This window comes from Durio zibethinus, chromosome 28, assembly GCF_047325235.1.
Source record: "Durio zibethinus cultivar Kanyao isolate XHJ-2024 chromosome 28, ASM4732523v1, whole genome shotgun sequence".
Classification (NCBI taxonomy): Eukaryota; Viridiplantae; Streptophyta; class Magnoliopsida; order Malvales; family Malvaceae; genus Durio; species Durio zibethinus.
In genome coordinates this window covers 16,239,298-16,250,299 of record NC_143189.1, presented here as the reverse complement: position 1 = coordinate 16,250,299, position 11,002 = coordinate 16,239,298, and the positions used below count along the sequence as shown (strand labels likewise).

Below are 11,002 nucleotides of genomic sequence, written 5' to 3'. Positions count from 1 at the left end.
TACCAAATACTAACTCTTAAATAAAAAAATAATTTGATTTTCAAGTTTTTTATTGTCAGTCAGTCACCCAAGGTGTCCAACTCTTAAATCTTCTTCCTCATCGGTCATCATATCATATATGATTGTAGCACCAAAAAATAAAACCCAAAAAAAAGAAAAAAACCTGATAGTTAAATAGGATTTACCAAAAAAAAAAAAGACACCTAATTCAGAAAGGTTAGCAAAATTTTGCAAGGTACAAAGCAGTCATATCTATGAGTGGCACATTGCCAATGCTTGTGCCAGCCTGACTCAAGCATATGGGACCTGTTTTCCTCTTATGGATTTGTTAAAAGAATGAGCCTCAAAAATCAACAATCAAGCTAAATAACTACTCCAAATAACAAGAACTGGTTAGTTCCTTTTTACCCTTATCTTCTAAAGCTGCTTGTCTCCACCTTCTTCGATTTATCTACATGTTTTACGGATCTCCCTTTTCATTGTCTCATATGCCACTCTCCATTCGGCACTTTGTGCCTCGCTGCAGAGTATCCTACGCATTATTTTCAACTCTTCAGAACTTACCTTCTAGAAAAGTTCTCTTACAACTACCTGTATCTTCATCAACTGATTGGTGACTCAGATTATCCTCATCGGGCTCTGTCAAATCAACACCAAAAACTTTTGATTTTGTTTCCCCTACAGAGCAACTTAATCTAAATGCCTACTCTTTATCTTCATTGTTATCACTAGAAGTCTTGTGATTCCAGTACTCCAAGCATTGATGATTTGGATCAAGTGCTTCAATAGCCTGGAGGAAAGAAATTTATTAAGAAATAACTGAATTCAGATATCACGACTAAAAATGATAAGAAAATCAGTGAGAAGTAAATTTATTATGTGTCAGTATGCTTGTTTATTTTGACAAATGCATGTTTGCATGAATGTATGCTCTATGCAAAATTTTCCCACTCTCTGTCTCTGGTCTTTGCTGTGTTTGAACACTATCAAATGGTGAAACATTGGTAGAAGCCTTTTTCAATAGCTTAAAAGATAAATAGGGCAGCCATGTTGCAAACAATGCATTAGCAATTGTAGACTGCAGCCACAAGATAGATGCCATTTCAGATGATGTTATGTAGAAAGTATCTGAAAACTTATTCAACCAGTGTTATGAAAACTACCAGCCATATTAATCAGATTAACCTTATAAAGGCATTTATACCTGAATTATGGGTGGTGAGAGAAATCCAAACATTCCAAGTCCATTAATGCTCTGCAAAGGATGGAGCCCTTTTTCCCCTAGGTTGCTCCTTCTTAGAATTTCTTGATTTAGTTGCTGCAGCACCATTTCCCAGCATTTCTCCACTGACACATTTGAGAAAGTTAAAGTGGGGCAGCCTTCTAAAGTAACCTGAAATATACAATAACAGATGTAAGGTTCTACATGCAGGCTAACTCAGCAATAAATCGTCATTGACTAATCTCGGTTGCTTGTAAGCTTATGTGTCAAATATCACTCTATTCCCTCTCTCTCTCTCTCTCTCTCTCTCTCTCTCTCTCTCTCTCTCTGGTTTTCTTTTTTTTCTTTCGCCATTTGCCCTTTTTTTTTCCTTTTTGGCTTCATTCTCCCTTATTCATTACTGGAGTTTTACAAGTGAATCTTTATCCGCAGAGTAGACAAACAAGAGGTAATCTCACCTTAAATAGAGGTCCAAGGAACCCCGCATCTAAAATTTCTGAGATGTAGCTAGAAATCTCTGTTGGGTTGAGCACACTAAAGTACTTCACACGGCTTCTAAATCCTGTAAAACTCAAGCATGAATGCAAAATCCTTCTACCAGCAAGAAAGAAACTGTGAATTAAATAGTAAAATGTTCGATCAAATTCCTTTGTCATTTACCTTTTGGGAATATGGTCTGCTTGCTGTACCATATCTTACTAAACATGACAGATCCAAAATTTAAAGGTTCAACAGAAGAATTCAAGACTAGAACACCAAGGTCAGCCATAGATGCATTTATATCTGAGCTGTTGACAGTTTCTGTCTTCAACAAGGTATTAGATTGTCCTGCATGGATACATGGAGACCGAAGTTCAATGCTAAACAATTTCTTGCAATCAAATCCATCAGAATCCTTATGAACTCTAGAAGTTGAATGCTGACACTTCTTGGGAGATTCTTGAGAAACTAATGAGCTACAATCGCTTCCAAGTCTCTTTAGAACAGGTTCTCTTACTTCATCAAAGCAAAAAATTTTCTCTCGCTTAAAAAGGGGTAAAAATGTCTCAACATCAGTGACACCGTTCTTATTAGGGCTATCAGAAGCATACAATGACTTGCTTGCAGGATAATCAGATATAATATCAAGATTCAAGTCAATGCAGGCATCCTGCTCCGAGTTCACTCTGTTTTCCATGCCAAGAATGCCAACATTTATGACATCGTTCTGACTATCTAGGGTGACATGAGAAGCTTTTAATTTAGTACCATGCTGGCACTCTGATGGCAATACTTCTGAAGAAACATGACCATATGAGTAAGTGGTATTAATATCCATCTTTTCTGCCATTCTCGGGAAGCAAGACATACTTTCCCTTAGTTCAGAATAATCAGTTTTTAAGACCTCACTATCCCGAACCAACATAGACACATGAGCATCACAATCATTAACAGAAACCAACCCAAGATCTTTGGATGCCCATACTTTAAAAGCATCTAATCCTCTCTCCAGCGCTTTGACTAGCACTTGCAATTCATCAATGGTGTAGCGAAGGAGGACAAATCTGTCTTTGTCTTGGCATGAGCAGAAATTCTTTACATGTTTCAGACATGCAAATCGGCCAGGAGAGCATTTACAGCTGCAGGCAGATAGATGCAAGTCATAGAAACAAGAGAAACATTCCCTCTCACTTTCTAAATCAAAGTCTTTTTCCATCTTTCGTTTGGGCAAATGAGGTGGAAGGCAATTTACTTTTTCCTCCTCCATCCGCATTCTCATCTGTTAACAGTAATAATTTTACATATATTAGTACACAATGGCATGAGTAAGTTTTTCACTTATCGTGTGCATATGTATTTAAATAAGTTAAAATATAAGTTTTTTTTTTCTTTTGTCAAAGAGAGAGAGAGAGAGAAGATTCTACCCTAACAGCCTTTGTAAGCATTCCGTCCTTCCCACAGACTTGTTTCCACCTCAAATTTCCTGGAGTTTCTTTACCAAGAATGAATAACTCCCTCAGAGCTTGGATGGCTTGCCGAGCTGATCCTAAGAGCAGCTTGTCATGGGATAGTGATGTCTTCCGATGCTGCTCACTGTACAGCTCCACTGCAAGTTGACCATGTTCTAACCAATCAACAGGGGCAACATTCACTGCCTCTGCACAGTTGAAGCCACAATTAAATCCTGAGTGGTATGCCCTTGGAAAGGTAAGAACAAACTCCCCAGAATGTTGCACAGCTCGGTAGACTGGTACACCCTCAGCTTTAAGAACTGAAGGAGATAGTTGAGTAACCTGCCCAAAGAACAAACTTCATGTATGTGATGCACTAATGAAACATTTTAAAAGAAAGATGTTAGACAAGGGAATGACAAGGAACGGCATCTAGGGAAAAAATACTTAAATTAAATTAAAGAAATACAAAATCATTTCACAGGTATTTGTTCAGAAATTTCAAGTAGAGATGATTTAACAGGGTTCTGTTCAGTAGTGTTTGGTTAAACACACTGGATGTTGACTATGAACGAATATCACCAGGTATCAATGCAACTAGACCACCTGGGATTACATACCAAGGTATAATTTAACAATCACATAAGGATAACTAATAGTTTTGGCTATAAATGAGAATAACAATTCTACAAAACATAAACTGCCCGCTGATAAAGTAACCTATATGCCTTTCTTTTTATACCTGATCCTCTTTCTTAGGTCCCTTGATGCCTTTGAAGCCAGGGTCCAGATCTTCTACATCTATGACCTATAACCTATTGAGATTGGTAGACACCAGATTGAACATCAGGTGTCTAAAAATACTAAAACTTTGCCATTATTCATTTCTTAAAATGTACAGAAGTCTACTGATGCAGGACGAAAAGAAGCCGCTTGAGGAATTGGAATTTTGATTTAAGAATATGTGTTCTACTTTATCTACCCAATGAGAAAACAAACATGGCTCCAACAAGCAACAAAAAAGTGTATAAAATATGCAAAAAAAGGTGACAAAATTTATTTTTCAGTCCAACAAAATAAAATAAAGAAAGAAATAAAAAAAATATAGATCTCTCACCAATTCATGGAGTAAGTCTGGTTGTTCTTCAAACAAATTAGGCAGATGCTTTCTCATTGCAGCCTCCAAAGAGGAAGCGTGGTTTCCAGGCACACCATACCATATTTTGGGATCACCCCAGTGCATATAGTTGAGTGAATATAGATGGTGGTCCTCAACATGCTGTTTGAACCATAATACAGTAACAATGAGAAAAGGAAAGAAAAAATAGGCACCAATCAACATTCAAATTATTAATCATGGGTAACCACTTTTTACTCTTCTCCCCTTTCTTCCTACATATACAACAATTCTTCAATAAAACCTATTATTTGCATGTTTATAATAACAGAATGATATTCCAAATTTCAAACCTGAAACACAAAGAGTGATGGAAGGCAGTAAAGCCCAGATGAACCTTCTTGAAATAGAAAGATATCTTCTAAGAATATTTATTCAAAACTTTACAAAGATTCCTCCCAGATGTGGGGTCCCTAACCCAGAGAGGCTTAGACAACACTAAGCCACTAAGACTAGGGACGGCAATCAAACCCGTCCCCGACGGGTTTCGGCCCGACCCAACCCTATAGGGTCGGGTTTTTTTTTTTTTGAATTTCGGGTTTCGGGTCGGGTTCGGGTATGCCTAAAACCCGACCCGACATTATTAAAAAATTATTTTTTAATTAATTAATTATATATATATATATTTATATAATGATATTTTTAAATATTTATATTTAAAAAATAATATTTTATATTTAAAAAATAATATTTTATTAATTTCAAGTCGGGTCGGGTACGATTTACATAATGTCAGGTCGGTCGGGTTCAGGTTTGATAGAGCATAAAATCGGGTCGGGTTCGGGGCGAGCAAAACCCGCCCCAAACCCGACCCGATGCCATCCCTAACTAAGACCGGTGTCAAACAAAAGATACAATTGGAATCCTCAATGCTGTCTTCTGAAATCATTTTTAAGACGAGAGACTATGCAAGTATGTATGTATTACTATTGTCATTCAAACAGTAAAAAGAAGTCCTATAAATACTGCTATCTTCAAAATTAGTTACAATCTTGAAATTGCAAGACATCTAAAATTTGAATAAAATTTTTTAAATATTAAACTCTAACTTGCACAGGTAAATAAAGAAGAGTATGATATTAGATTTTTAACAAAATGATAAAATTATTCCTGTATTTACGTTCAAAAGGTATAGAAATAATTATATAGATAAGACCATCAAAGTCAAGGCTAGGATCTTCATTTAACATGCTTTTCTACTAGGTGAACTGAGACCAAAATATAACTTTTAAACATACAAATACATGCAATTTGATCATTTTATTTAAAATTTGACATCATAGCTCCCTATTGTCCAACGAGTAAATTTTATATTACTCAGACAGCAACTGTAGAAAGCACAGTCCATGTTGAATATTTCAGAAAATTTTCAAGTTAGTGAGCCTGTTTCCAGTATATAATATATTAAGTTCTTTGCACTTCAGCAACCATAGACCATCCTACAACAATAGGGCACCATACTGCCAGACAAATCAAAAATATTAAGAGTTTATAAGAAGCACGTTGTGCATTTTCTGAAAGAAAAGTGGGACTGCGCTATATGCCTATATCATTATCATTGAAAAATAAAAATACCCTGAAGTAATTTTACTTAATTTGATCTAAGATGAACACTAATTTTAGAGCAGTTTTTATGTCTTACCCAACAAAATGATGAGAAGCACATCCCCACATAGAGCCACGGCACTAGAACTCCAGATATATCACATCCTTCAAAAGATAACACTGAACCTTGTAGGCGTGGGAAATTATTTAGGTTCCAACCTGACATTGCATATTTATCTGCATCATTTCCAGTTGGCATAGATGACGCCTTAGGAAACCCACTGCCAAATGTTCCTGTTTCCAAGTCAGCTCCATAATATACCTGCAATATGAAAGCAAACTCCAGTGTAAGTAAATAGAGATTTCCATGAATGAAATCTATAAGTGAGAAGAGCAACTAGATGACCATACTCCATACCTCAACCTCATCCGTTGGCTGCTCAACTATCCTCCAGTATTCACCTTCAATATCCTCCCAAGATGGTTCCCATTTACTATATTCAACCACACCAGGCTTAAAATCCTCATCACAGCCCCTTCGAAAGTACGTCTCCTTAAATTCATCTGCATATCTCTGAAATTCTTCAAGAGTGAAGTCTGATCCTGAACTGAAGCCAAACTTCCCATCAATCTCAGAAGTAAGAATAGATTCTGAACTAGAATTGGCACGTCTTCTAGTGGCTCCCATTCTTGAATGCCTTCTCCGTTTCCGTTTCCGGCTTCTACTTTTCTTTCTCCTTGGTTCCCTATTTTGAAGCAAGTCAACTTGCTGAATTCGTGTTGAAAATTTAGCATGTTCCCATATATGTCTCTCTTTAAGAAGACAAGGTGGAGCCCAAGAAGGTGGTGGAACAATCCGACATATACCAAATGATTCAGCTTGTGAACGAATCTTTTCTATGTAGGTAAGTGTGTCTTCAAACTCCTAATAAATGGAACATCATAAATTCTAAGTAGTGTTATCAGAAAGAAAGATTGAAAAATAAAATAAAATAAGAAGTTGACATCAGATCTTTACTCTTAAAAGAGAAGATTACCTCAACAGTAGGATAAAATACTGGAGCATCATCAATGGTAGGCCTGCATGATTTATCTGGATCCCATCTTGCTGACACCTAAAACATACCAACAGCACTCTCATTTATAAAACAACAGAATTTAGAAGGATGAAGGGGATTTCAGATGGTTCCACATTAAACAATGTAGCCCAATGTCGACCACTTTAAATAAGATAATTATGTTTCTGGCCGCAAAAGTGAGTCTTAATACTTCTGTCAGAACATTTATAACTGCAGTATTTCAGGTATCATGAGAAAATTTTCCTCTACTAACTTTTGAATTATAGATTCTGAGACCTAAAATTTCAAATGACTGCTATCCAAATCCATGCAGAAAACCTAGACTCTTCTTGGATTCAAAATGCCTGCTTTGAGCTGTTACCTTTTAATCCAAAAATAGAAAAGTCATTTATGGCCAAGCTATTGCAAGGAGTAAAAAATATATATCTGCACAAAGGAGTTATTTGTAGTGTATAAATTACATTGAGTCGACTCAAACTGCATTAGCTTACCTTTTGACTTCGAGGACTGCCCGAGGACTCAATATTGTTCTCTCTTTTCAAGGAAAGTTGTGAAGAATGATCCTGCAAATCATCTTTTGTTAGGATTCATATATTTTATTGTTGTTAGCCTGAAACGGACATTCTAAAATTAAGCACATAAAAAACGGTATATTGCATCATGAATGGCATAATATGATCCATTTTAACAATACACATATATATGTATATATATATATATATGTGTATATATATACATATATATGTGTGTGTATACATATATGTGTCTGTGTGTGTGTGTGTGTGTATTATTCAACTTCAAATGCATACAAATATATCTACATGCATACATGCACGTATTTGAAAACAGGGAAGATATGCATATCAACACATGAGCAAACAGTCTAAGTATAGTTCCTTAACTATATACAAAAATCATTCAACATCAACCAATACATAGAAGATAACAAAAATGGAATATGACACAGTTTTAGCACTCTTTATATCTCACACCCAGCAATAAGTACACAATTTAAGTTGATCACAGGGAGTTGGCAAAAGTTGCTATCAACCATGTTAAGAAGGATAATCAAGATATCAAGTTAAGAAGGATTCCTGACAATAAGTTCACTAGAAAGTTTCCTGATATAGACGAAATATCCACCATCCTTTCATTAACAAATTGATCTTTGGTCTTGCCTTGTACTATAGGAATGACTAGCCATTGTCGCTAGTAACTTGTGACTTATTCCTTTACTAATTCATGAATAGGATATTCTGAATAATTTATACTGTTGTTTTCCCTCTACATTCCAAGGGATTAGAAAAATTCAGATGAAATAATTCCATCTAACAATCATATTAAAGAAAAATTAATAACAGACAGTCAACAACAACAACAACAACAAACTAAGCCTTATATCCAATAACTCTGGGGTCGGCTGTTAATAGAAAGTCAAGACAGATAACTGACAATGTAAAATCTCAAGAGTGATGTTTTCTTGTATTAATTCCATCTGTTTGCAGCATAAACATATATATATATATATATATATATACTTTAATTAGCAGTATGATTGATCTAATGATCAAATATCAAAACTTTCTGAACCAAGAATACCATAATGCATATAAACATTCACTAGAAACATTGATTATTTATTAAAAAACTCAACAACATCAGGCAAAAAAAACATATAGAAAAAAGAAACAACAGATACAATTGACATGTGAAAGATGCAAATTGTGGTAAACAGATCTGCACGATTAAAACAGGAAATCAAATATATGGACAAAGAAAGAGAGAGACAGAGAGAATATAACCTCTTTCACATGAGAATCTGCTGCCATTTCCAGCTGTTACATTCACTTGGGAATGAAAAAATTTTATGAAAACTAAATAATAAACAAATAAATTTTTAAAAAAAAAAGATGTTTATTCTACCCTAGCAATTGGAAGAAATCAAAACGGCTCAAAACACATTCCTTATTTAAATAGCATTAATTAATTTTCCCTAATTTCAATACCACTCTAAAACCAAAGGAAGGGTTTCTTTTCTTCTTTTATCAAAAATCCTGCAACTCAATTTCCTGAATTAATTAGCATTAATAACCAGAAAAGGAAATTATCCATTAAAATATGCTATTTTAATTATAACATATAAAAATAGGGTTACATATTTATTTTTTATTTATCAATACTAAAAATTTTAATTAAAAAAAAAAAGAAAAAAAAGGTTGCTTAAGAACGGCTGAGATTCCAAGTTTTTCTTTGTCTCTTTCCTTTTTTTTTTTAATGAACAAAGCTGAGATTCCTTACTGAAGTAGGTTTTATTTTGTTTCTTTAAATAAAATAAAATTTAAATTTGGGGAATAACAGTAGAAAAAGGAAGGAATAAAAAAAAAAAAAAGAAAGTAAACGAGGAAGTTGGATCTGAAACAAAGACCAAAAAGTGTTATTATTAATAAAAAATAGAGAGATAAATTAATAAATTATTATTTAAAATATATTAAAGAAGGAAAATAGAATAGAAACCGCGGATTCCAAAACGCACACGGTGACGGAAACCAACCAACTAACCAAGAATTGTCTTTTCCAAGGTGACTTTATTTTGAAATATATATAATATTATAAGATATAAAGTTATAAATAAAATATATTAATATGTATGTTTATGTAGATAAATTTTTTTAATGATATATAAGATAATGTTTATATTATATTATTTATTAAATAATTTTATTTAATAAATTATTTAAATTTAATATGTTTGGATCACTATTTAAAATTAAATCAAAATTTATAAAAATATTAAAAATTTTATATAGATTTTAAATTCAAATATATTAAATTGTAAATTATCTTTTTTTATAATTTAATCATAATTCTAAATATATATAGGCTTAATACACTTTTATTTGTTGTGAAATAATTTTATTTAATAAATTATATAAATTTAATATTTTTATATAAGTATTTAAATTCAAATCAAATTTTATCAAAAATTAAAAATTTTACATAAATTTTAAATTTAAATATATTAAATCATAATCTATCTTTTTTTTATCAAATTTAATTATAACTTTACATATATATATATGTATATATGTGTATATAAGCTTAATAAAATTTTATTGTTAATATTAAAATCTCAAAATAAAAATAAATAGCTCATAAAGTGAGAGCTTCACTGCTAACCAATGTTATTTTGTTTGTTATTATTAGAATTAGAGATTAAAAAATACAATTTTTTATTTGATTATTATGTTTTATGGGTGTTGATAAGAATGAGCAAAAATTAAAAATAATAATAAATATATCATACTCATAAGCAAGTAAATTCATTTTATACCTTTTATTTTTTTTTATTTCTTTCATTTTTATTATTTAGTTTTAAAATAATTTTGTTATGGTGTTTGATTTTTTTTTGTTTTTATAATATTGATTTTTTTTTTTTTTAGATTTCAATAATGAAAGGGAAATAAGCACACATTTGGATTGATTTCAACTAGGTAATAAGTATAGTTCATTATACTTTTTTTATTTTATTTTATTTTATTTTATTTTTTCTCTATTTTTTTTCAAACCTTTTATTTAGTTTTATTTGCATTAAATGATATATACATTTAGATTTGATTTATTCTAAAAAAAAAAAATCGGTTCATATGTTTTTATGTATATTTAATTAACCTAGATATTTGCTATACAAAAGTACAAGAGATCTAAATTATATATACGTTCTCAATTTGTATATTTGATTTATTTTCTAATTAAAAACAATTATGTATGTTAAAGTATATATGTAAAAAATAAATGATTATGATCAAATTAATAATTATGCTTTGTAGTTTAATCAAATATATATATATATAAATTATTATTATTATTATTTTATTTTTATGTGTTTTATTTTTTTGTTTAGCTTATAAGATTTAATAGTTTAAGAATATTATGCTGATATAAATTTCTTTTACAATTTAATCAAGTGATATATTTTTTATATATCCATATCAGCATATAAACAATTATTAATCTTGATTTTTTTTAATAAGCCAAAGTAAAATCTTAT

General features: G+C 31.8%; 1 protein-coding gene across 1 annotated transcript; it reads right to left on the bottom strand.

Moving 5' to 3' along the window:
• LOC149510804 (lysine-specific demethylase JMJ18-like) lies at positions 1 to 9,371 on the bottom strand. The gene is made up of 11 exons (XM_089757474.1): positions 8,757 to 9,371; positions 7,446 to 7,517; positions 6,913 to 6,990; positions 6,294 to 6,800; positions 5,973 to 6,197; positions 4,271 to 4,432; positions 3,127 to 3,495; positions 1,883 to 2,981; positions 1,681 to 1,784; positions 1,205 to 1,393; positions 1 to 790 (listed from the first exon to the last, which is right to left on the bottom strand). The coding sequence occupies exons 1-11, from the start codon at positions 8,781 to 8,783 to the stop codon at positions 704 to 706; spliced, it is 2,919 nt and encodes a 972-aa protein (XP_089613600.1). The 5' UTR covers positions 8,784 to 9,371; the 3' UTR covers positions 1 to 703.
• Positions 9,372 to 11,002: the final 1,631 nt, after the last annotated feature.

What these genes read in the sequence shown, in the direction of transcription:
- LOC149510804 (XM_089757474.1), bottom strand. Translation starts at nt 8,783, where the DNA reads ATGGCAGCAGATTCTCATGTGAAAGAG. An exon ending in AGCCAACGGATGAGGTTGAG is followed by an intron (nt 6,198 to 6,293) that starts GTATGGAGTATG and finishes TTCATATTGCAG; the next exon opens with GTATATTATGGAGCTGACTT. An exon ending in GCTTCTCATCATTTTGTTGG is followed by an intron (nt 4,433 to 5,972) that starts GTAAGACATAAA and finishes TGGTTCAAACAG; the next exon opens with CATGTTGAGGACCACCATCT.